Source organism: Scardinius erythrophthalmus (assembly GCF_964197995.2).
Source record: "Scardinius erythrophthalmus genome assembly, chromosome: 25".
Taxonomy (NCBI): Eukaryota; Metazoa; Chordata; class Actinopteri; order Cypriniformes; family Leuciscidae; genus Scardinius; species Scardinius erythrophthalmus.
In genome coordinates, this window is record NC_138245.1 from 30127892 (window position 1) to 30153911 (window position 26020).

The 26020-nt window shown below is 37.6% G+C and overlaps 4 protein-coding genes across 4 annotated transcripts in view; 2 read left to right on the forward strand and 2 right to left on the reverse strand.

Annotated features, from left to right (window-relative positions):
* The window catches only part of LOC308685625 (ADP-ribosylation factor 4-like), a 6318-nt gene extending 987 nt beyond the window's left edge, over positions 1 to 5331 (forward strand). The window contains exons 3-6 of the mRNA XM_081357530.1: positions 301 to 410; positions 3488 to 3559; positions 3979 to 4104; positions 4306 to 5331. Coding sequence (XP_081213656.1) covers positions 301 to 410; positions 3488 to 3559; positions 3979 to 4104; positions 4306 to 4392 — 395 coding nt within the window. The 3' untranslated portion in view covers positions 4393 to 5331. The remainder of the gene's footprint in view (positions 1 to 300; positions 411 to 3487; positions 3560 to 3978; positions 4105 to 4305) is intronic.
* Positions 5332 to 5477: 146 nt separating this feature from the next.
* Positions 5478 to 8864, reverse strand: pde12 (phosphodiesterase 12). Its single transcript, XM_081357528.1, has 3 exons — positions 7392 to 8864; positions 6403 to 6481; positions 5478 to 6188 (listed from the first exon to the last, which is right to left on the reverse strand). The coding sequence occupies exons 1-3, from the start codon at positions 8628 to 8630 to the stop codon at positions 5737 to 5739; spliced, it is 1770 nt and encodes a 589-aa protein (XP_081213654.1). The 5' UTR covers positions 8631 to 8864; the 3' UTR covers positions 5478 to 5736.
* A 976-nt stretch (positions 8865 to 9840) lies between these two features.
* Positions 9841 to 23000, reverse strand: atp6ap1la (ATPase H+ transporting accessory protein 1 like a). Its single transcript, XM_081357082.1, has 7 exons — positions 22861 to 23000; positions 18165 to 18205; positions 17318 to 17370; positions 15542 to 15777; positions 14960 to 15010; positions 12705 to 12948; positions 9841 to 11400 (listed from the first exon to the last, which is right to left on the reverse strand). Exons 1-7 carry the CDS (start codon positions 22959 to 22961, stop codon positions 11164 to 11166), a joined length of 963 nt encoding a protein of 320 aa, XP_081213208.1. The 5' UTR covers positions 22962 to 23000; the 3' UTR covers positions 9841 to 11163.
* Positions 23001 to 23218: 218 nt separating this feature from the next.
* On the forward strand, positions 23219 to 25760 carry rps23 (ribosomal protein S23). Its single transcript, XM_081357083.1, has 5 exons — positions 23219 to 23767; positions 23832 to 23931; positions 24579 to 24738; positions 24828 to 24948; positions 25559 to 25760. Exons 1-5 carry the CDS (start codon positions 23759 to 23761, stop codon positions 25703 to 25705), a joined length of 537 nt encoding a protein of 178 aa, XP_081213209.1. The 5' UTR covers positions 23219 to 23758; the 3' UTR covers positions 25706 to 25760.
* The last annotated feature ends 260 nt before the right edge of the window (positions 25761 to 26020 follow it).

Below are 26020 nucleotides of genomic sequence, written 5' to 3' on the forward strand. Positions count from 1 at the left end.
TATGTCAAGGGATGCTGTGTTGATATCCCATAGACTTTCACATTATACCTTAAATTAAGAGATATTCTCACAAAAACATCCATTTTAAAGTCAAATATAGGATATTTTGCCTAAAGGAAATGAAGCATAGAAGATTTTTCCATTGTTACATGATTTTCATGACTCGTACGTACATGCATTTGACAGTTCTTGTGAAATTTGCCATTGATTTATTACCCTGAAACTCTCATCTTAATGCAAACAACTGCAAAAATCTGCATCTCAAATGCTAATGCACCCAACCCTGTGTGATTCCTTTAGGTTTTAACGTCGAGACGGTCGAATACAAGAACATCTGCTTCACCGTGTGGGATGTGGGTGGTCAGGATAAGATCAGGCCTCTGTGGAGACACTACTTCCAGAATACCCAGGTAAACATATGCATAGATGGCCTCACATCACAGCAGGACGTCCCCTCGCACACGTTAAGATAGTCAAACCACAGTGGAGTCGCAGCATTCCAGCCGATGAATTGGTCATTCTGCCATGGCCGTTCTGATTGAGTTTGATCGTCCAGCCTTGTGAGCTGCTAAATAAACTACTACGGGTGTGTAGTTATAGTTTGGCTGGATGCCGTTGATGTTCTTTGTAGAGGATGTTGGTATTTCTATTAGGATTAAGTTGAACTGGCACGGCCTTTACTAGAGTTTGATTTGGAGAACAGAACAGTTTCTCTTCTGTTCATGTAATTCTCTTTTTCTTTGCTGGATGTTTGAGATTATTCATATTATGGATCATCAATTAACTCATAATGGAAAATCGATCGACAGGTTTAATTTGTTTACATTAGAAATAACAATGAAAAATACTTAAAGCATTTCTTAATCTTTAATGTCAATTTCTACATTTACTCATAGGAAAGTCCCTTTAAAGGGTTAGTTCACCCAAAAATGAAAATTATGTCATTAATGACTCACCCTCATGTCGTTCCAAGCCCGTAAGACCTCCGTTCATCTTCGGAACACAGTTTAAGATATTTTAGATTTAGTCTGAGAGCTTTCTGTCCCTCCATTGAAAGTCAATGGACGGCATACTGTCCATGTCCAGAAAGGCAATACAGACATCATCAAAGTAGTCCATGTGACATCAGTGGTCTTAAATCTTAAGTTTATCAAGCGACGAGAATACTTTTTGTGCGCAAAAACAAACAAAAATAACGACTTTATTCCACTATTCATTTCCTTCTCTCTAGGCCTAGAGTTAGTTCACATAGTGTTTTTGCGCAGCGCGTCTATGTTGTACGTCAATAATTTTCATTTTTGGGTGAACTAACCCTTTAAGGCAAGTCATTTCACTCGATCATGAATTTTGTGCTGACGATTAAAGGGGTGGTATAATGCCCTTTTCACAAGATGTAAAATAAGTCTCTGATGTCCCCAGAGTGTGTGTGTGAAGTTTTAGCTTATTGATGCAGTTCAGTCTGTCTGATATTTTAGTTCAATCGTTATTCCTGATCAGAGGCTGCCGTAAATATTTCGTTTATACTAGGACTGCACAATATATCGAAATATCGCAAATGTATATATGCATTGTGATATGCATATTGCAACAGCTTGCAATAATTTGGGTCATGAACAAAAAAGAAAGAGAAAATCACTCACTGCTCTTGGCTGAATAACTTTTGTAGATTTAATAAGAATTAGTATATATTTAATTCATACAGTAATAACTTAGTGTTTTATTTTTATATTTGATTATTCATTCATTATTGATTTCTGTTGTTAAATAACCCTAATGTAGGATAACCTGAACCCCTAAACCCTCACTGATGTTAAAATATCACTTCTTATGCTTCAGTAAAACACTGATGTTCACTTTCACTAGTTGTAGGGATGTTTTCTTGTCACAAAAAGAATATGAAACGCATATGTACGTTATATAATTTGAAATATATTTTAAAGATAATTCAAGTTTATTTTACACACTTAAAGCATTATCGTATCGCATTATTGAATGAGTTATTGCATACCGCATTTTTCTTCAATATCGTGCAGCCCTAGTTTATACAAAGAGTTACGCTTCAACTAAGTTTAACGGTGCAACGCAAAAATATTTAGTAGTGCATAAGTTGTATCTTAGTGCCCATTTACATCAAAACTAACTAACTTACGCACAACCGGCCCCTGATCAATTCAGTCTGATGATCTGAAGAGTTTGGGCAGCACAGACTGATTTGAGTCTGACACAATGTGATGCAGCTTTGTGTGCAATGTGTATGATATGAGTTTTTAAAGGGATAGTTCACTTTGAAATTAAATTTTGCTATGTTTTAGCTTACCTCAAGGGCATCCATGATGTAGGTGTCTTTGTTTCCGCAGTAGTTTAAATTTTGATATTTTTAGGTCAAACCGTTCTTGTCTGTCAGTCATATAATGCAGGTCTATGGTAGGGCTGCACGATATGAGGAAAAGCTGCGATGTGCGATAACATTGTTTAATATTGCGATGACGATATGACTTGCGATAAATATTCAAATGTGAATGTTAGCTATAGCTAACAACAATTCCTGTTTTTTTTTTTTTTTTTAAATAGACACTGTAAAATAGAATATACTGTTCCCATGTCTTAGTGCTTTAATAGGTTATTTGCGTGATAGGTCAAACGTTTATTACCTGCCTGGATTACTATTTAGCGCGAGTGAGTGAGCGAGGGACAGTGTGTGTGTGTGTGTGTGTGTGTGCGCGCGAGCGAGCGAGGGACAGTGTGTGTGTGTGTGCGAGTGAATGTTTGCGAGTGAATGTGTGCGTGTGACGGCACGCGATGACTGGTCGGAAAGCAACGTGTAGTCTGACCTTTTTACAGTCTATGAGTCTGACATGTTTCTTGTCCATGACACGACAAGTTTTTCGGAGTCAAAATCGTGTAATCTGACACCGTGACTATCGTAACAGACACAAAAATCTTGTAATCTGAACCAGGTGTTATTCATCGTGTCAGGCTGTCTGTTGCGATGTGTTCATCGCGCGAGTTCATATCGCGATGACGATGAAAATTCGATGTATCGTTCAGCCCTAGTCTATGGTCACTGTCTCAAAGAGCATGCACAAAGTCATTGATGACACATTGATGGCCTAAGACACGAAACGAGCGGTTTGTGTGAGAAAACGAACAGTATTTATATACAAACTGCTCGTTTCGTGTCTTAGGCCATCAATGTGTACTTACGATGGGGAATTGTTTTATTTTGGACTCTGTGCATGCTCTTTGAGACAGTGACCATAGACCTGCATTATATGACTGACAGACAAGAACGGTTTGACCTAAAAATATCAAAATTTAAACTATTGCGGAAAAAAAGACACCTACATCTTGGATGCCCTTGAGGTAAGCTAAAACATACCAAAATTTAATTTCAAAGTGAACTATACCTTTAAGAGAAGAACCTGTGCTTTATATTTTCTGACTGATGTTTTTACTCTGAATGTGACACGTTTTGTTGTTTGTTCAGGGTCTGATCTTCGTTGTGGACAGTAATGATCGCGAGCGAGCACAAGAAGCAGCAGAAGAGCTTCAGAAGATGGTGAGGAAAAGCACCATTTCTGGAGCAGTACAACACATGAGGAACTATTAAAGTGCCCCTATTATGCTTTTATGAATATTACCTTTCATGCAGTGAGTAATGTTGTTTGTGAATGTAAACGGTCTGCAAACTGCATAAGTTTTAAAGATCAAAGTGCACGATAAAAGTCTCGATTCTGCACTACTGAAACGAGTCTTCAGCAATTCCAGACTCACTCCCTATTATGAGATATTATGAGAAAGTTAAAATGTTTTTTGACCTCGGATGCATATGAACCTATTGTAGAAGACGTCCAAAACTAAACTAGGAAGCTTTAAAATAGCATAATTGGGGCGTTTGTCAAAACGTTTGCTTTATTGTGCACAAATCCTCAGTAAATGTGACATGTTTATGAGTAGTTCTGTTTCAAAATTCAACAGCTTCAGGAAGATGAACTGAGAGATGCCGTCCTGCTGGTTTTTGCAAATAAACAAGATTTACCAAATGCGATGCCCATCAGTGAGATGACGGACAAACTTGGATTGCAAGCACTTCGAAGCAGAACTGTGAGAAAGCTTAATGTGCAATATTATTATAATAGTTATGCATAATTATAAGCTCCATTTAATATTGGTTATTACCTTGGAGCAAATGTATACATGAATCAGTTACGTGTAATATGAAGTTTCATCATTCATTTAAATGCCTAATGTATCTGTTTACTGGTAAGAATATATTAATATTGTCATTTTCACTCTCTTTATCAGTGGTATGTCCAGGCGACCTGTGCGACTCAAGGGACTGGTTTATACGAGGGATTAGACTGGCTTTCCGAACAGCTCTCCAAACATTAAACTGCACTTCCTGTTCAAACAGGATGTGTGCTGTTCCAAAGGACATGATTAGTGGATTGATCTGTCACAGAAGCTCTTCATGTACCATTTTCAATGGATTATTACCAAAAATTCACCTGCTGATGTCAATCTTTGGCAGTGCATTTTAACATTATATTTTTTGATTCGTTGCACCTTTGACCTTGACTGACATTTCTCCCAGATTCATTCCTCTTGATGTATGTAGCCATATAATCTAAAGATTTGACCAAAGTATGAAAACTACTACATTTGTTAAGGAGCTCCTGGATCTTTTGTTACAGTAAGTGCTGATGTACGCACTAGACTTAAGATCTGCACTTATACATCCAAGCATTGTTAATAATGAGACCTTTTTCTTTTTTAAAAAAGCTCTTTTTTTTATTTCGAATACATCGTTCCCGAACGTTTGCATGCCATACATCCAAGGAAAGATTCTCAGAGAAGCATGCATTTCATAAATAAAAGTGTTTTCTTATAATAGCACACTTTAAGAGATTGGCAATGCATTGATATAAGCATTAGTTTTAACATGCATAAGATTATATTAGGAACTGGTCTGATGATGTTGTAAATAAGCAGCCTTTTTATTATGTATGTAATCACAATTGCCTTAAACGCGCTGTGCTTTACTATGTGAACGCACTTGCCTGACCTGCTTTTGATTTACCATTTAAATTGAGAATAAACCTGTTCAGAATATTTAAGACATAATCACCTGTTTTTATTCCCAGCTTTTGATAATACTCAATGCTAGGAATCATCTAGCTGTTCCCCTATTTTAAAATGCATAAAAACGTAATGAATAAAAGTGTGAAATGCATCACTTGTATGGTTGTGTATTGACAAAGGCTCAATCTATGATAACCAGTCGCTTTTGAACGATGAGCTGTCATAGTTTAATGCTTTAAAGAGTCATAAAACCACACAATTTTCTTGAGATGTTAACACATTGCGCATCGCTGAAACCAATAGTACTCAGTGTGTCTATTAAAGAGAAATTGGTTCTTTTTCTGAACCATTTTCATTCCTCCAGTTTGAAAAGTTAGCGAAGAATTTAAAAACAATCATATTTTAAATACAGCTTTTAATATCTCCAAGTAGGAGTCAATCGAGTCATTTGATAAATGTCACAATAATTCACCCTCATCATAAATATTAAATTGTACAAGTGAGAATGAACCTATATGATAAATACAAATACAATGCTGAAATGCAAATCTGATCATTTAAAAGCTAAAATTGTTTAGTTAGTTATAAGGTCCAAGTATACAAATGCATTGTGCATTTGATGATTGATGTGCATGGACACATTTGAAGCACATGTTATTCGCTTGTACTCCACTTGAGGTCACACACCTGCGCGATGTGATCAGACGGGTGCGAGACGCTCGGCAGGGCCAGATAGGTGGTGACCTCCTCGTGACTGGGCAGAGGAATGACCTGCTCCACCTGCAGCACATGTGGCTCGACAAATATATAGTCCAGACACCCCTGGAAGCCCCCAACGTAGTTGGTGTAGGACGGGACCCCACAGGCACTGGCCAGCTGGAACGGGTTAGCGAGTCCCGCCTGGATCTGCTCTTCCGGGCCATTGGAGGCCCAGTCGTCATGATCCTCCGAGACGGATCCCTGACAGACGAGCTGGAAGAGGCCGGAGGAGGGCGTGCTGTTGAAATCACCCGCGAATATCAGCCTGGCTCCGGGATGCTTCTCCATCACCACCTGCTTCATGTGTTTCAGGGCCACAGCAATCTGGACCAGTCGAATGTTTCCTCCTGAAAACACAAAATGTAATTTCATTCACATTGATGTTCACCTTTAATATTGCTAAGTGGCAGCATGTTAATTTAAAATAGCAGAGGGCCTAAAACAGACCCTTGAGGCACTCCATCATTTACTGATGTTAACATGGATCATTTCTTGTTTAAATATAACAATATGGTTGAATTGAATTAAAATCAAAGTCATTCCATTCACATTGATGCTTACCTTTAGGGTGCCAGTACAGGTGTGTGTTTCCGACACATAATGTCCTTGATGGGTCGCATAACGACTGCAGAATGGTCACCTGAGAAATTGGGCAAGCGATGCATTTTTGTTGGTTTTTGCATAGATACAATTTGAAGCAAGACAAAACAAGGATTAAAATAAGCCACACAAAAAAATAAATAATAATAATACAGAAATTTCTTATTTTAATTCAGGATTTTGTTTTTAGAGAAATAATTAGGAAAATGTATAAATAAAATGAACACAAACAAGTTCTTTCATTCATAAATAAATAAAATAAAAATGCCATCACATAAATGACATTTAAAATGTATTAAAATTTAAATTCATTGACACTTTAATAATATTTCACAAAATTAAGGTTTTACTGAATTTTTGATAAAATAAATACAATCTTAAGGGTAAAAACTATTATTAAATGTATGACTATAAGTGTATATAAAAATTTAAAAAAGCCTATATATATATATATATATGAAGAGTTCAGATGCAAAAGCCTGTAAGTGCCATCTGAAATTTTCTTCTAGAATGATCATTTTTATAAAGCTTGTATATTTAAGCTAAGTAATTTCACTTAAATGGCAATGAAAATTACCTATTAATTGCCATTTAAGTGAAATAACTGAACTTAAATATACAAGCTTCATAAAAATGATCATTCTAGAAGAAAATTTCAGATGGCACTTACAGGCTTTTGCATCTGAACTCTTCATATATATATATATATATATATATATATATATATATATATATATATATATATATATATATATATATATATATATATAAAATATGACTTTTTTTTTCTTCATTAAACCAAGCTTAAGCTAAAAAAAAAATTTTTTTTAAATAAAAATCCTTAAGCCTGATCCAGTAAATCCCAAACAACTGGAAAAGTCTTGGAGGCCTTTTGGACAATGGGAGTCAAATCATTGATTTAAGGTCTTTAATCTGTTGCAGTGAAATACCTGCAACACCGTTGACCTGGTTTCGATCTTCTCTTTCAAGCTGGGATTGGTGGACACTTTCTCCAACAGTTCCCGATGAAGAGGATCCGCCGCCAAGGCCTCACTCAGCACGACGTCATACTGCTCGAGCAACTTCAACTTTGACCTTCTAAAATACGTCGCCAGACCTTCATGCTGTCTTTCCTTGACTCTGAAAACCCCTTCCAACCCAAAAGCATCCAGCACAGGAGATAAACTATCTAAAAAAGCACACTTATCCACCTCCTGGAGGCAAATGATGTCCGCGTTGTACCCCGACAGCTCCTTCTTGATCAGATTCTGCCTGTAGTCCATCTCTAGGGCGTATGGTGCACAGTAAGGGTACAACACCGTTTTGGAAAGATCAGTTTGAGCGTAGATGTCAGCAAGGATGTTATAAGACAAAACCCTCAGGGAAGAATCATCTGTGACCTTCTGAGTGTACATGTGCCTGTTATCAAAGGTACATGTTCCTGGACCGGCTTCTACAGCGCCTGAAGACACCAGTTCCTTGGGTTCCCCAAACCTGGATCCATTCCCTGGTGTGCATTTCAACATCACCCTTAAACCAATGTCTAGATTAGATGGCGTAAACACACGTTCAAGTCCTGCCTCCCTCCAGCAGTCTGGATCTCCTCTCATATGGGCATTAGGTGAGCTTTCCTTGAGCCACATGAACTTACAGTCCTTGAGATCTCCAAACTCGATCTCCAGCTTGGGACAAACTGGAAACCCGGACATTAGAGACGATGGCAGCTCGGATAAAGTGAATGTTGGAGGATTTCGTTCCACTTTGTACTTCAAATCCCCCACATGAAGCACAGCCCCATCCAGCCACGCATCAGAGTTCACAGTCTCCACAGACACGTGATCTCCGTTTACACACAGACTGATTTGGGGTTTATCCACTTCCGGAGTCTCACTTTTCCCCTTGTTTTGCTTTAATCTTCTCGCTTTGCTTCTTGTTTTGATGATGCCGGACGCTATCCGAGCCAGAACTTTCCCTAACGGTTCTGTTTGCTCGCGCAGCATCTGTTTATTACTGCCGTCGAGGTTAAACGAGATGGTCAGTTTGGACTCACACGGCAAACATCTGACTACGCATCTCTCCATATTCATATTAAACCGGGCGGTAAAGAGATTTCTATGGGTTAGGATTGAAAAGGGGGGAATATAACGGAAAAGTAATAATTTACTTGCAAATGACACGCGACTCAACATGAGGACCTTGCGAGAAACTTCCGGTGGCTTCCGTGATCGAAAAGCTGTCTGATTATTCAGAACACTAGATTCGACACGTTTTAAGGTGAATTGGGAATGAAATGAAATGTTCTCTTTAATTCCACCTTAATTAAATCATTTAATTAGTAAACTATAACACTATTAACGTGCTGTGTCCTCGAAAAAGTTTTGTAACGAAAACCCTGATCTCAATATTATAATAGTGTCCGTATTATTCGGAGAACTAGATTCGATATATTTATTTCTGTTTTAAATTAGTTTTTGTAGATGTTGTTTTATTTTCCTTTGAATTAATACTTTATTATATTAGAAGATTACTACAACATTTGCGTGGTATCCTCTAAACCAGGGGTTTTCGAGCCGTTTGTGGGTGGAAGTTAGAGGAAAAAACGGTGTAAAAACAAACAAACGAATGGTTAAACATAAAAAGATTAAAATAATTAGAGTAAAACAACAACATCCAACAGTAAAGCATATAAAACATTAATATAATCATATTTATAATAATTAGCGTATATAAATTGGCTATTTATACAATAAACTATATAGGCTACAGATGTCCTTTAAACATTAGGATCTAATAAAATTGAAATGCCCTTCTATAAACGAGATTTGATACGAAACCATGAACTTTAAAGAGATTGTTCATCCAAAAATAAAATTTCTGTCATCACTCACCCTCAAGCTTTTCTAAACATAAATGTGTTGAACATAAAGGAAGATATTTTGAAGAATGTTGGTAAACAGTTTCTGGTCTCCATTGACTCCTATAGTATAGAAAAAAAATACTATGGAAGTCCATATGGACCAGAAACTATTTGATTACCAACATTTAAAAAATATCTTCTTTTGTGTCCAGCAGAAAAAAAGCCTCATACAGGTTTATAACAAACTGAGGGTGAGTAAATGATGACAAAATGTTCATTTTTGGGTGTACTAACTGTCCCTTTAAGCTCATACACGAGTATTTTATACGGCCACTAGGTGGCGCTATTAGAAAACGCTTAATTAATTTAGAGCTCATAGATTGTTTGTAGAAATAACAGTTCATTGTTAATAAATCACTGCTACACACATGATTTGATATAATCTGAGTCAACTCATTTCCAACCAATCAATTTCTGTATCGTATGGTACCATTCAAACATTCTCTATTATTGCTAAAACAAAATCATTTTGAAACGCAACTGTGCTGCTGGTTTTATTGAACTCAATTGAGAGGACAATAATAATCAAATATTAATACATCATAGCCCATTTCACATCTCCATTTTATCTGCATAAATGTCTGCTGAACAAAGTTAAGCTATTATTATGTTCCCAAATACAAGTGTACATGAAAAAAAAAAAAAAAACATTTTCCCTTATTTAGCACATTATGATTATTAGCAATATACAGTACATGGTACAACGCAAACCATCTGATTATTCTGGTTGTGAAATGTCTCTAGCCACTGGCATGCAGCATGTTCACTACACAACAGACATCATGTTGTTGCTTCCACTGTTGTTTTGCTTCAATAGTTGATTAAAAATCCAAGTTAACTCATAAGAAGCCGCTCTTCACCGCAGCCAAAGGCTCCGCATGAAATCATACACAAAAGACCAGAAACAAAAATTAAATAAGAAATTACAAAAACCAGAGTTAACATACAATCTACACAAAAAATACCATAACACAATTTAAAAAAATACATATTCTCAAAGTAACATCAGTAATTAATAAATTATTTTTTGAATTTTTTTTGCAACTCCTCAAGAAAAAATGTGTTCAAATATTTGCTGGTTAAACACTGTATTGAAACCGTTTCGCAGTATGTTTTATAGAGTTTTAGGTTTTTGTCGATCAGTACTTTTCTAATCAAGAGGGGAAAAAGCATTCCTGTTTTCACTGATAGTCAAATTAAAACTATATTACATGATCATAACGGTTTATTCATAGTTCAAAACTTCAAAGTCAACATGAAATAAAAAATTCTTAATTCATGTTCCTTGATTTCATTGCACCATCAGCTCCGACTTTTTCTACATGCATATGTGCAAATATCTCATATTACAAAGGTAAATTGGTTGCAAACACATTTCATGTTGACTTTAAAGGCGCATCAGTATTGAAGTTAAACTGGTCCTCAGCAGTCGAACAGAAGCTAAGACAGACGATGCAAATGTAAGATATATTGATTATTGTGCTATTTCGAATTGCATTCAAACATCTGAAGATCTCCCTCAGAAATGACGGCTCATGAAACCTGATGCTGAATGTTTAATTCCTAGGTTTTTGGTGAGAACTGGTTGATATCTCCCAATCCTCCTGAAGCTCCTGATTCGGACTTCCACTGTCCCACCACAATGATGTCACTGCCGTGGTGCAGTCAGTCCCGAAGATCCCTGGTTCCCGTTCGGATGGGATTTTCTTCCAGCTAGAGTCCCGTCCGCTGATTTCCTCTCTTTCTGGCTCAGAGTCACAGAAGTGTGTGTGTGTGTGTGTGTGTGTGTGTGTCTCTCCGGGACCCTAGAGGTTGTTCTTCTCTGTGCTGTCCGCTTCTGTGCTGCGAGGGAAGTAGACGGTGGTCTTGTGCTCTTCGTAGCGGTCGATGTGCTTGAGGTGAACCACCATGTGCAGTGCGTACGCCAGCACCAGCAGGAGGATCAGGGACGTGATCAGACCCATCAGGATCGCAGGAGTGAAGAAGGTCTCGCAGTCGCTGGCGGACGCAAACTTACTGGACAGAACATTAAACGCCTGGATCTGAGGAAACAGCAGATGATCAGATGATGAGTATCCATCCATCCATCCATCCATCCATCCATCCATCCATCCATCCATCCATCATCTTATCTATCTATCATCTTATCTATCTATCCATCCATCCATCCATCCATCCATCTATCTATCATCTTATCTATCAATCAATCTTTCTATGTATCTATCTATCTATCCATCCATCCATCCATCTATCTATATATCATCTTATCTATCCATCCATCCATCCATCCATCCATCTATATATCATCTTATCTATCCATCCATCCATCCATCCATCTATATATCATCTTATCTATCCATCCATCCATCCATCCATCCATCCATCCATCCATCCATCCATCCATCCATCCATCCATCTATATATCATCTTATCTATCCATCCATCCATCCATCTATATATCATCTTATCTATCCATCCATCCATCCATCCATCCATCTCTATATCATCTTATCTATCCATCCATCCATCCATCCATCCATCTATCTATCATCTTATCTATCACATCTATCTATCTATCATCTTATCTATCACATCTATCTATCTATCATCTTATCCATCCATCCATCCATCCATCCATCCATCCATCCATCCATCCATCCATCCATCCATCCATCCATCCATCTATATATCATCTTATCTATCCATCCATCCATCTATCTATCATCTTATCTATCACATCTATCTATCTATCATCTTATCTATCACATCTATCTATCTATCATCTTATCCATCCATCCATCCATCCATCCATCCATCCATCCATCCATCCATCCATCCATCCATCCATCTATCTATCATCTTATCTATCACATCTATCTATCTATCATCTTATCTATCACATCTATCTATCTATCATCTTATCCATCCATCCATCCATCCATCCATCCATCCATCCATCTATCTATCATCTTATCTATCTATCTATCTATCTATCTATCTATCTATCTATCTATCTATCTATCTATCTATCTATCTATCTATCTATCTATCTATCTATCTATCTATCTATCTATCATCTTATCTATCCATCCATCTGTCTATCCAGGCAAAGCAGAATAATTCATAGTTTTCAATATTCCATATTACACAGAATTTAATTTCACTCAAACTCAGCATGTTCAACCACAAACTCTGCATTATGAGCTTTTTTAAAGACGCTGCTCTCATGCCAAACCACAAGCTTGTGTAACCCACATCACACACCCACCAGAGCCTAAAAATACTGCACAAGATGCTACAATCCAACACACGAGGCGTTTATCAGAGGGAAAGTGTTGCTGCCAACCTGGAAGTCAGTGAAGGTGATGTGCCAGTTTGCGGCGTGGTCGGTGCTGGCACTGGGAACCAGCAGCGTGTCGTACTTCTGGAGGCTGCTGACGTGCTGGCAGTGGTAGGAGTTAGTGGAGGGCGCATACACATCTGTGGCGTTGAACGTGGCCTCGTTCGTCCAGTTGTAATGGATGTGAACGTTATCCAGAGTGAACCAGTTCTGTCCCGCAGACTCGTAGAATGTGTTTGACATCTGTAGCCTGTGGAAATACACACACATATACATTTACATTTAGGGCCCTATTTTAACGATCTGAAACGCAAGTATCAAGCGCGAAACGCAAGTAACTTTGTGGGCGGGTCTCGGCGGGATAAATGACTCTTGCGCCCGACGCAAATCTAAAATGGGTTGGTCTGAAGTCGCTACATCACTCATAGGTTTGGTTTGGGCGTAACGTGAAATAAACCAATCAGAGCGACATCTCACATTCCCTTTCAGAGCAGGAGCGCTTGTTCCATGGCGGATTGCTATTATAACGCCAGATTTGCCAGGAGCGGTTCACAGCCGAGGAGACCGACATTCTCGCCAGGGCCGTAAAACACAGAGAAGTGACATTGGGGATGGAGAAACACACGAGGGCAAAACACGAGGGCTGTTCCAGTCCAATATTGTCATGCCCTTCACTCGCTAACTTCCCTCCGTCTCGTTCACTTGGATGTACGTCATTGCTTACGTTGCACGAGTGCCCACTACTGGCGGGAACTGCGGCGGGCTGAACTGGAACGTCCTAAGCCCTTGATCACTGGGAATCAGCTATGGAGTTGATTTATTATTTGCATTTTTTTTTCCTTTAAGAATTTGTGTAATGCAGCATACAAATGTTTATAGGTGTGTTTGGGTTGTTTTAAATTAAAAATATATATAATTAATATATCATAGAGTTGTTTGTTGTGGTGATTATTAGATGAGATCTGTGGGGACGTCACAATCATTCTGCATTGTGGGACATATAGGTGCCTGAAGTGTACTTTTGAAGTAGACTCGCTCCCTCGCTCCTCTGTCCATATAAACTTCCCTCGTCCACTTCACGAAGTAGAACGCACTTCAAAATGGCGGCAGGGATTCCCCCGAGGGGAAGTGCTTAGGGAAGTTCGCAAGTGCGTGTCTAAAAGAGGGCTGGAACGCAGCACCAAATTAGCTTCGGTTAAACAGGTGTATAATAATTTGGGTAAATGTGTAAGCTAGATTTATGGCTATTTTTTCATATCTTCATGGACACAGCAGTTATTTCCCTCGTGTGTTAATATTTTTTATTGTAATTATGTATGGTTTGCAAAAATGTGAACTGCTGCATCTGTGTAGATGAGAGAAGCAAAGTGTGTGTGAGTTGTGCTCACGCTACATTATGACCAAGCATGCGCTCTTAAAATAGCCTCTGAATAACGTACCGCTGACTTTAGACGAGGTTTCTCCTGGTCTGTGGCGGAATTTTTTTCTGAAACTGCAAAATAGCACCAGGGAACGTTTGCGCCGGAACACACCTCCTCTTTGCGTTGAACCGCCCCTGGGAGCGCAAGTTCATTCCCTAATTTACCGACGTGCGTCTGTGGAGGGAAAGTCAATTGCGCTGGGTGCAAGATAGAGCAATGTGTCATTTAGCAGCAGACGCCTTTGTCCAAAGCGACTAACAAATGAGGAGTAAAGCAAGCGAGTCATCATGAAGAGGCAAAAACAACGCAAGAAGTGCTCAAAATACAAAGTTCAGCAGCATAAGCCAGACAAGGAAGGGTTAAAGGAATGGGACAGAATTTACAACATTCAAGCCATTTCTGCTTTTCGATGAAAAGTGCAAATTGGATGGTTTTACCAGCACACAAAAAATATTGCACTGTAAATTAACCAATATTGACACATCTGTGATGGCACCGGTTGAATTTTATATTAACGTGCCCATTAACATTTTTTAAAACATTGTATATTTGAATATTCTAACATTAACAATAACATCCTATAAACATTATAAATAGGTTTTCTTTAATATTAATACCAGAGCTGTTTGGGACTGACTGCCTTTATATGGGATCATGTCAATGTTAATATAAGAATATTAAAAATATCAGAATGTTAATAATAATGATTATTTATTGAAGATTGGTATCTTTTGTCATATCACTTTCAAGGCGATAAGCCACACGAGGCCATACTTTACTTTAACTAAGGTAAAAATCACTGTAATGCATTATATCATACACAAAAAAATAATAAATAACCTGATGGAGAGGCCTCTGAGATCTTCCACATCGCCGAACCGTAGATTGAGTCTGGAGAATAACAAAATATGTCAAGATATTATTAAATATCATTCAAGTTTAACATTTAAACTCTTCAGCTGTCAAATTTCTCTCTTCAATAAAGCATCTTAAAGCAGACTGAGGTGGTTTGCAGGTCTTATACAGTTCTTCTCTATATCAGTGTCAGTGTTTCTGAAACGCCTCCATTGTATCTTGAGTTTCTTCCGGGAACGAACACGTCACAATATTCCTCATTTAAATAATTAATGTGCAGAATAAAGGGGCGGGGCCTGGTTGAGTTAGTTAGTAGTGTGTTAAACTGGCGGTTATGGAAAGGGGCGGGACATTTCCCAAACACACTTTGAAGAGCTCGACCAATCACAACACACTGATCCAGCTGACCAATCAGAGCACAGTGTGCTTTTCAGGAGGAGGGGCTTCATAGAGACAGGAAGTAAACAGAGCGTTACTGACAGACTGGGAAGAGAGGAGCCGCAACAATGAAGAATATGAGGAGAATAATCAACATTTAAGCAGGAAAACCTGTGCAACTGAACTCACATGGCTTTGTCTTTGCTGCAGAATGAGCCTTTGGTGTCCACCGGTGCGTCGGGGCTGAAGGTTCTCTCTGTGAGGTCCACTAAACTGTGATTCCTGTACCTGATGGCCAGTTTGCGGGCCCTGAAGAGGATACAGGTCTTGCCGTTGTACGTCACACTCAGAGGAGAATACGGCAACAATCCTGGAGACTGAAGCAACTTTCTTCGAGGAGGAGCGTGAAGCTGCCATCCGTACGGCTGAAACAAGAGCACATCAGGGTCACATACACACACTGCCATTTAAAAGACTGGGGCTGATGGTTTAATGTGGAAAGAAGTCTGTTCTGCTCACCAAGGCTGCATTTATTTGATCAAAAATACAGTAAAAACTGAAATATTACCATTTTAAATAGCGGTTTTCTATGTGACTATATAGTAAAGTGTAATTTATTCCTGTGATCAAAGCTGAATTTTCAGCATCATTACTCCAGTCTTCAGTGTCACATGATCCTTCAGAAATCATTCTAATATGAGGATTTGCTGCTCAAGAAACATTTATGATTATTATCAATGTTGAAAAGAGTTGTGCTACTCATTTTTATGTGGAAACCGTGATGCATTATATTTTTTTTAGGATTATTTGATGAATAGAAAGTTTATTTGAAATGGAAATCTCTTGTAATATTATAAATCGCTTTACTGTCACATTTGATCAATTTAATGCATCCTTGCTGAATAAAAATATTAACCTCTTTCAACAAGGCTATGTCATACCTTTTAGTAACAAGACACATTGTCACACAAAGTGGGGTAAGTTGTCACAATATAAAATGTCACTAAAGAGCTTTTCAGCAAAATTTAAACAGCAAAACAGTTATGAACCACAAAACAGCTGATTAAGCAACACAAATGTAAAAGGTAACATACATTGTGATTATTCAACTGTCATTATATTTGTCTCTTTGAGTTGTTTACATCAAAAGTGGTGCCACTTTATATCATATTTGGATTTTTCGGGTTTGATGCAAAGGGTTAAAAATAAAGCATTTTGGACATTATTTCAGCTTGGTACCCAATATAATCTTAAAATAGACACTTGAATGATAAAGAAATAACAGGTTGTGGAAAAAAAAAGTCACCCTATGCGCTTGAGAAAATGAAAATATTGTTGATCCTCTACACATCTTTGGCCATTTTTGGCTATTTTTGTCCAGAAATAGGGTCAATATGTTGTCAGATGTCAAAAATAACCATTCAATTAAATTCCTGGGGTCAGGACTGTATGGGAAAATGTGTTCATTTGTCTCTGTATGTTGTTTACTTCAAATGTTATGCCACTTTCTATATAATTTATAGAGCCCCATTCTCCCCTATGCCTGCTGTTAAATACACTTATGAAAAACAGGGTTACACTTTATTTTAAAGTGTTACAATGTTACAATGTAATTATACATTTAAGTACTGAGTATTATTAAGTAACTACATGTACTTACTATAGGGTTAGGATAGGATTAGGGTTTGGTTGAGGGTTAGTTGCATGTAATTATGCATAATTTACTGTTATTACTATGGTAAGTACATGTGCCATATGTAACATGGACACTGTAAAATAAAGTGTAACACTGTAATGTATCCTACATCAGAATGAAATTCCTGATTAAAAATGTAGCATGTCTGTAATCTGTTTTTCCAAAGACAGTGCAGTCTGTCAAGGATTAAATTCATCTAGTTTGGGAATCTGCACCCCAGCGGCGGCACAAGGTCACATTGGCTTCGCTGGCGGACGAACACATCTCACCTGCAGCGTTCGTCTGAGACGCGCTTCAGACACAAACACCGAGCCATCAGCGTCTGCACACAAACAACACACCACAGGCGTATCACATTCATCCTAATAAACAAGTTTATAAAGAACTACAGCTGTTCATTTACTAAAACAATGTATATTTGTAGTGTTTTAACCCGGTAAAACCTGACATGTGACATAGTATTTTTTGTAAATTACATGTTTCTTTATTGTATTTGACATATGGCTCTTGATATAGTGAGAATATTGTGGGAAAAACAACTCACTTTTATTCAGAAACCCAAACTGAGCAAAAAATAAGCATTTTGGTGCAAATGCTGATATTTATATGGCCAAAGAGTAAGATAACATTCTGACGCTGTAATGTAAATCATTGATCTTTATAACAGTATAGGCTAACAGACATTAAATGCATATATCTCCCAAGAATCTGTTTTATTAAGATGATATTTAAATGCTTGGTTTGATGTAGTTTTAAAACATATAATGCAATGCAATACAATAATAATTGAGAGATGAAGCCTGATGATCATCATATTTGATACTCACATTTTAACATGATATTCTAAAAAAAATTACGTATTGATAATCAAGCAAACCTGAGTACTTCAGTCCAGTAAGTGTTCATCATGAAATATTACTAACAATATTGTATTTACAATTACACTAAAAGATCGTTTACTTGCTTAAACAGTCTATCGATCAGATGACAGAAGGCATGTCGAAGATTTTGTGCAACAGGTTTTGATCATGTAGGCTTGAAAGTATTAAATATGGCAACAACAACAATAAAATTGAGGGAAGAAATTTAGTTTTGATATTTATCAAAACAACTTACTCTCTTGAATGCTGATGTCTTGGGATGGTACATCATCTGAGCTGTAAGTATGAGAATTTAAGTGTGCATTATTAATCTACCATCATAAACATTTAGTTGAAATCATTTTATCTAGTCGGATTCAGTCATTCAGTCTCAACTGCAGATGGAATCTTCGCATGTTATGAATATGAATGAGAAATATGAGGCTTTGATGCTGTGAGTCACTGCTGAAACGTCACCATCCGTGAAGTGAGACCAACTCTCTTTCAAGTCACTTTTTACGCTTTGCTCTGTTGCCGCAGGGAAATTATATATTGCTCAGGAGATCTCAGTTATATTTCCTTTAAAGTATCAACTTTGCTTCAGATGTTTCTCCTGCAAATGCCTCAAGAGAAATAAATATAGACATAAATGTGTCAATTAACATACAGCAAGAGATATAAAATAAATTTGGAGAGCATCTCAGTTACATTTTTTAAGATCTCTTCTGAAACTATACTCTTAAAAAAGGTGGTTTGTGCAGCTATGCCATAGAAGAACCATTTGGGTTCCCTAACACCGTCCTAACCAGACACGATGCGATAAGATTCCAGCGATAAATTATTTGTCTGTCCACACTAGACGCGACGCGACTTCGAGATGCGTCCAAATCAATCAAAACCCACAGCCAATCAGAACAGCGTGTGGGCGGAGTCTCGCGGCACCAGAGGAGACTAATCTCGACGACATTCGCAAGAAAATGGACAAATAGCTGCATAATAAAATTCACAAATATTACACCATTTAAACATTATTAAAAAATACATAGGGCTACTGAGTTACTAAAAGATTCTTTGTCAAATACTACACTTTGTTCACAGTTTGAACGTTATTGTTTCCATTTGTTTAATTTCAAGTTCTGAGGTGAATTATCCATTGTTCCTTTTACAGCTACAAAGCTGGAGCACTAAATGATATTCAAAGTCACATTACACGGTTTTAACATTAAATAAAGCACATAAACAGTACCTGAGAAGATTATCATTGCCACAATTTGTGTTTGTTCCTGCGCGACGTCGCAGAAAAATATAAACAGTTTCTAAAATGGAGTCGTCGCGTGTCGCGGCTGGTTATGACAACAACTCTGATGGATTATACACAGTTAGGACACGGTGTTAGGAACCTTTCGGTGATCAGTTCTTAAAAGAACCATTTTTTCTTAGTGTGAAGAACATTTTAACAATCTAAAAATAAAAAAAATTCTGTTAAAGAATGGATGTTAGGTTCTTCGTGGAACAATCAATGCAAAAAATATGCTACGATCAGCAGAAAATGCTCTCCTTTTAATCGTTTTGCTATCTAGGAGAAACAATTGAGATATAAGAGATCTAATGTGCCGTATGTTCTTCTGATTTCTTCAACAGCAAGACAGATTACTCAAAGATGAACCGTTTAAACATCTAATCACTGAGTAATGCTGCTGCAATGGGCTTAACCTGCTTCTTAGAGCTGATTACAGGTCAGTCTCTGGATCATAATGTCAAAGTAAGGGATCAAAGAAAGACGTGAGAATGTATTCGTTTAGCAAGGATGAAAGATGAAGCAGAGGAGATTCTGGCTCACATATAACAAAAATAAATGAATGTGAGGTGAAGCTCTACTCGGATTGATTAACTGTGCACATAAACAATCTGGTGTGAGAAGAATTAGTAGTGTTTTCTACATCAAGCATCAATCACTAGCACTAATGCTCGTAGTGATGTGATCAAAGTTCAGTGTGTAACTCATAGGCTATAGTATATAAATAATTCTAAACTTATATAAAAAAGTGTTTATTATATTTTGTTTTCAAGACATGAAATTAAAAGGTTAAACACAAGTTGAGCTGTATCAACAAACAGTAAATGTTCATTCATTTTTGTTTCTATATATCATGCAATGTTTATATATGGAAAAACAATATTAAACCACAAATATTGTGTATTTCTTGTTACATTGCAAGTGCATTTATGCACACATTTTTCTGATTGTTTTTGCAAACAAACATGTCAAAGTTATCCGAACAGAGGAGTGTCTGCTGGAGAAAAGAGAACGAGACAGAGCTCGTAATAAAACAAGAATCAACATCAGACCGAGTGTGTGTGTGTGTGTGTGTGTGTGTGTGTGTGTGTGTGTGTGTGTGTGTGTGTGTGTGTGTGTGTGTGTGTGTGTGTGTGTGTGTGTGTGTGAGAACAGAGGAGAGTCTGCTGGAGAAAAGAGAACGAGACAGAGCTCGTAATAAAACAAGAATCAACATCAGACCGTGTGTGTGTGTGTGTGTGTGTGTGTGTGAGAACAGAGGAGAGTCTGCTGGAGAAAAGAGAACGAGACAGCTCGTAATAAAACAAGAATCAACATCGGCTTGGCTTTAGATGGAGAACTGAGGGATCTGAAATGTTGTAAAAGCGATGCGGAGATGATGGTGTTTTATTACTCAACAGGAGAGTAAGTGTTTTATCGAACAGATAAACTGTCATATGTGTCTCTCTAACAAAGTTCACTGTAAAGCATTATCTATTGTGAAGATCATTTCATTACGGTTGTTGTAGTATCGTGTCTATTAATGGGTAAATCTACAGTAGATCCTTCAGCTAATCAGCTTGAGATCCTTTAATCTAAACTGCATCTCTGAAGCCTAGTGAATGTTTTATGAGCAGTATGATAGTCTATATCTCTTTTTTGTTATGAGAAAGAATCATATTCATTTACACAGTCATGCAGAGCCGAAGCACAACCAAAATAAATTTCCTTTAATATAATTTCAACAGTAAATGCATGTATTTGTTGTTGTTGTGCATCGTCACACCAATATAAGCTCATTTATCACCTCAGGACTCCCACAGTGCAGCAGAAGATGGTGACCCTGTGCTGATGCCCTTGTCCATGTAGAGGAGGAGCTGTTTAATTACTGCACTGCAAACAACATCTATCTATATCTCTAATCCATCCATCAGTGTGTCTGCATCAACTGAACTTGACCTGCACAGCACCTCTCAAATAAACAACCAGATCGCGTAAATAAAGTGTTGACAGATAGAGAAGGAAAGGCAGAAAGAAAACACAAATCCCTCCTTCTATCAGCTTCGGCAGTGGCTTATCTTCTCAGCGCCGATCTGCCGTCGCTGTATCTGAACATGTGGGCTAGTGATGGGCCACAGTCTGCACATTTATATAATCAATGGAATCTGCTGACCGCTTCAGAACGCGTGTAGCATATTTCCGCTGGGATGCTCAGATTAGTGCGTGTCTTTAAAGTTCTGCCTGTATCTAGATGCTTCACCAAATCAAATCTGTTAATACACAGCTAAAGCCTGGACTGGCCTACATGTAATAAAACTCCATCTGTGCGAGTACTAGTGGAGAAACGCTACACATTCAGCTCCTACAACGCAATATGCTGCCAATTAGATGTGTTTTTAATGCGAACTGCAATATGAAGTTGATTGCAGAGAAACTGAACATATGTGGCCATTAAAATGCCTTGGTGCCTACAGCTTAAAAAACAATACAGTGTAATCACTTAGTTGCTTCATGTAGTAAAAGAGATCCAGATAGGGTAACAATTTTGCTGATTTATGTTTGTTTACATATTCTTTCAGCATTTTATACAACGTGACTAAGTGAGTCAAGAACTTAAATATACTCAGATTTTCTGGGGAAAACTAAATAGTAAAAATATGATAACCTTAGGCACCATCTGGTGGATATAGATAAAATGCAATTCTACCATCTTGAATTTTACACTGCATGCTCAGAAAGTTAATTTAAATGCAATTAAAAAAAATTTTTTTGGATACATTTTATGCAATTTTCATAAAATTTCAAATATAAATTTTTTGCATACTTGACTACTTTCACTGTTTACTTTGAGTATATTGTGCTGTAGTGTATTTTTATGGCATATTGTGTTTTGCATATTGTCTGTCGTAAATTATGTTGATCTGCAGCTGTCTTGCAAAGAAAATACAATATAATCTGTCTATCATCTATCTATCTATCTGTCTGTCATCTATCTATCTATCTATCTATCTATCTATCTATCTATCTATCTATCTATCTATCTATCTATCTATCTATCTATCTATCTATCTATCTATCTATCACCAGGTCAAAATAAAAAAAACTCAATACAAAATGTTATTCATTAATGCATCAAAAGATCAATTACTAATAATAAACACGGATCAGGCTCATTTATGTAATATATAAATTATATATAATGTGATTTTACAGCTTGATTCTACAAATCTTTTATGTGATGTTTAGCCCCAGACATTTAAAAAAAAATCTATTTCATATTTCATTCAATCAATAGAAGCATGACATCAGGAGGATGCTCCACATTCCTTCAGTAATCCTGATCATTCCTGCATCCCAGCCTGCTCTCATCTTATCTAACACACACATCTCTGCCTCCAATTTTAGTAGCAAATATGGATTTGCCCTGTAAACTGATGCCGATGGATTTTCTCTTGTGTTTCACTGCAAGAGCCCTTCAGTGGAGTCTCAATGCAGACACAATGTGCATGAAGGGTGGACAAAGGAGGCAAGCACTAGTTTGTCTCTGACACATTGATAAATGAATCTAAAAGATTCTCTATATACAGTCTTTGTTTCTCCTGGTTTCACCATCGGAATAAATGGGATGCATAAAATATCACATCTCTGGCTTGTTATTTCAAAATAATTCACTCACCTTCCTTCCACAAAGGCAGACAGCTGCTCATAAGACGAGGATATCTGCAGGAAAACAAAGGAAAATAACGCAAGAGACATTGGACGCCACGTTGATGCCATGTATACATCCAGATGAGTGCCAGAGCTGATGCTGAAGCTGAACACTCACTGCTGCTTCATAATCTGCTGGATAACGGGCGCAACCTCAGCCGATGATTGACAGGCGCGGCGGCCAACCAGCGTCCAGGGGCGGGACAATCCAGCGACACGACCACGCCCTTTCAAAGAACGTGTGCTGCTGACACAGTAATACACAACCAGCAGGAGCTATTAACGACTGATCCATAAACCTAACTAATTAGCCGAATAATTAACGAACATTAGACAATGGTATTGATTGTGAACTGTGGTAGAAGGTCGAAGATAATCTGTTCCTGCATTATTTCATGTGTGTCTGTGACCTACATTACACAGTGACAGCACTGCTTCTGTAGTGCACTTTAATGGGCAGCATATGTGTAAGAGTTAGATGATAAAAATGGCCTATTCTCTAGCTAGACAATAAACTACATCGCAAACAAAGAAGCATAACCTATAGATAGATAGAGTACAAATTTGATAGACACAGTCAACATGCACTTGAAAAGAAACCAGTAAAAGTATTGGTAATAGCACTAAAAAATAAAAAAAAGTACCATGGTAATACTATCATTTTTGGACACTTACATTAAGGTTATATCATTGCATTATGGAGTACCGTAATGCTACACGAATATGGTAATCTATCATAGACGTAATCTATGCATTTTTTCCAATCACAATCGGTGTTTGATAAAACAGTTCGACTTGAATAGCAGTAAAATAAACCAGATAAATTTAAATATATTACATTATCGCTTCTATCGTTCAAATGATACATGAAAAAGGTATGAACAAGAAAAAGAAATGAAGAGGTAAGAAAAAGGCTGAAATTCACGTCCTTTTGTACAGGCGCTGGCTTTGGCTTCCCGTGGGGTCCTTCTAGCAGTCATTTGCGCAGAGCATCACGTGATCGTTCTTTCCTGTCCGGACTCAGAGCACGCGATCATGGGTACGTGTGAGGCGACAATAAAACTTCACAAAACGCTGTAATACTTGATATTATCTCATAATTATCTGGGTTTACATGTCGTTAAAAGCTTTATGTATCGCATTATACGTAGTGATGATCGCTATGAAGCCGTTTTTGTAGCTATTTTGTGTTTTCTAACGGAGGCATCGTGGAGCGGCCATGAGCTGTTCACACAGTGATGCACCAAACACTCATTTACAGTTAATTCACAGTATTAAACGGCCTTTTGATTTGCATTTATATGTATATATAAAAAATCTGCATTAAAATTATGGCAACGTTAGTTTCATAGGGTTATTTAAGACTTCATAACCGTAACTTAGTGAATCCTCTTGCTTTTATCTCTTAAAGATGAATCTGAACCAGCCATATCTGTAATTGTAGTTTGTATTTTGATGAGCATCTTGACAGTCACCAAGTGAACAACATCTGGAGTTTAAATGTGGGCGATTTGTTTATTTTTACTGAGTTTTATTTAGTTCTAATCCATTTTATAGTTATACAAGATTTTCTTGTTATTGCAAATGATTCAATATGTCATGGATGTTAAAAGTAGGATTCTAGGTATATGAATAACTTGAAAACACTGCTTTTTCTTACGCCTTTCTCCCTTTTTCGTCCTTCAGGCAAGTGTCGTGGACTGCGTACTGCTAGAAAACTGCGGAACCACCGCCGCGAGCAGAAATGGCATGATAAACAGTACAAGAAGGCTCATTTGGGGACCGCTCTGAAGGCCAACCCCTTCGGTGGAGCTTCTCACGCCAAAGGCATCGTGCTTGAGAAAGTGTAAGGCGATGTTCATCAAGACAATGATGAATATGTGTAGGTTTACAAAGGAATATATGACGTTAACTTTATGTTTGTGGTCATGACAGTGGTGTTGAAGCCAAGCAGCCCAACTCTGCCATCAGGAAGTGCGTCAGGGTCCAGCTGATCAAGAACGGCAAGAAGATCACAGCTTTCGTGCCCAACGACGGCTGCTTGAATTTCATTGAGGTAAATTGGATTCATGCATGTGTAACGATACCCTCATGTCACGATTCGATACATATCACGATCAGGAACTCACAATACTCCAAGACATATGATAAAAGGTTAAAAACTGTTGATTAAAATTACATTGTGGGTGATGAATAGGTTTGGACTTGGTGCTGGAAAACCAATGCACAGGACAATAGAGACACCAGAATAAAAAATATTGATGATTCTGAAGCTAGGAATACAGAATTATTTTAGACGAACATGCTTTCACTCTGACTAGTTATATTTAAAATAACATAGGCTACGTTTTACTGGCAACACAAGACATTTGGCATTATCAGGACCCACAAATATTTCAAATAATTGCATAATTTTACATTATATTCAACATTATATATTGAAGTTTAATGTAGTACTGACACAATTTCTGTAAACTTGAATTTTCATTACACAGTAATTTTTATTTTGGGTGAGCTAAACACAATACATATTGTCACTCTCCACGATACATGTTGAATTTTTGTATTGCGATGTGACGATATATCGTTACACACCTAGTAACTAGACATTATCTGCTATATTTGAGTTTAGTGCATGAATGAACCGCATAATTTGTCTGTTCCAGGAAAACGATGAGGTTCTGGTGGCAGGGTTCGGTCGTAAGGGACACGCCGTGGGTGATATCCCTGGTGTTCGTTTCAAGGTGGTGAAGGTGGCCAACGTTTCTCTTCTGGCTCTGTACAAAGGCAAGAAGGAGAGACCCAGATCATAAACTGTTCTTGGTGAAATCACAATAAAAGGAATTTTTTTCTGTTCCATAAACTGTCCATTTGTGTCTTTTTTTAGAGTGCTTTGAGGTTTAGATGGTTTAGAAGTGTACGCTGCAGTGATGACGCAAGTTAACACCACCGTGATGTGACCCTGGACCACAAAACCATGGGTCAATTTTCTGAAATTGAGATTTATACATCATCCGAAAGCTGAATAAATAAGCTTTCCATTGATGTGTGGTTTGTTAGGATAGGACAATATTTGGCTGAGATACAACTATTGAAAATCTGGAATCTGAGGGTGCAAAAAAAATCGA

What these genes read in the sequence shown, in the direction of transcription:
- pde12 (XM_081357528.1), bottom strand. Translation starts at nt 8,630, where the DNA reads ATGTTGAGTCGCGTGTCATTTGCAAGTAAATTATTACTTTTCCGTTAT. An exon ending in CCAGGTCAACGGTGTTGCAG is followed by an intron (nt 6,482 to 7,391) that starts GTATTTCACTGC and finishes CCAATTTCTCAG; the next exon opens with GTGACCATTCTGCAGTCGTT. An exon ending in CCTGTACTGGCACCCTAAAG is followed by an intron (nt 6,189 to 6,402) that starts GTAAGCATCAAT and finishes TTGTGTTTTCAG; the next exon opens with GAGGAAACATTCGACTGGTC.
- rps23 (XM_081357083.1), top strand. An exon ending in CTCAGAGCACGCGATCATGG is followed by an intron (nt 23,932 to 24,578) that starts GTACGTGTGAGG and finishes TTCGTCCTTCAG; the next exon opens with GCAAGTGTCGTGGACTGCGT. An exon ending in GCTGCTTGAATTTCATTGAG is followed by an intron (nt 24,949 to 25,558) that starts GTAAATTGGATT and finishes TGTCTGTTCCAG; the next exon opens with GAAAACGATGAGGTTCTGGT.
- atp6ap1la (XM_081357082.1), bottom strand. Translation starts at nt 22,961, where the DNA reads ATGGCATCAACGTGGCGTCCAATGTCTCTTGCGTTATTTTCCTTTGTT. An exon ending in AGACATCAGCATTCAAGAGA is followed by an intron (nt 17,371 to 18,164) that starts GTAAGTTGTTTT and finishes GTTTGTGTGCAG; the next exon opens with ACGCTGATGGCTCGGTGTTT. An exon ending in GTCTCAGACGAACGCTGCAG is followed by an intron (nt 15,778 to 17,317) that starts GTGAGATGTGTT and finishes CTCTTGTTTCAG; the next exon opens with CCGTACGGATGGCAGCTTCA.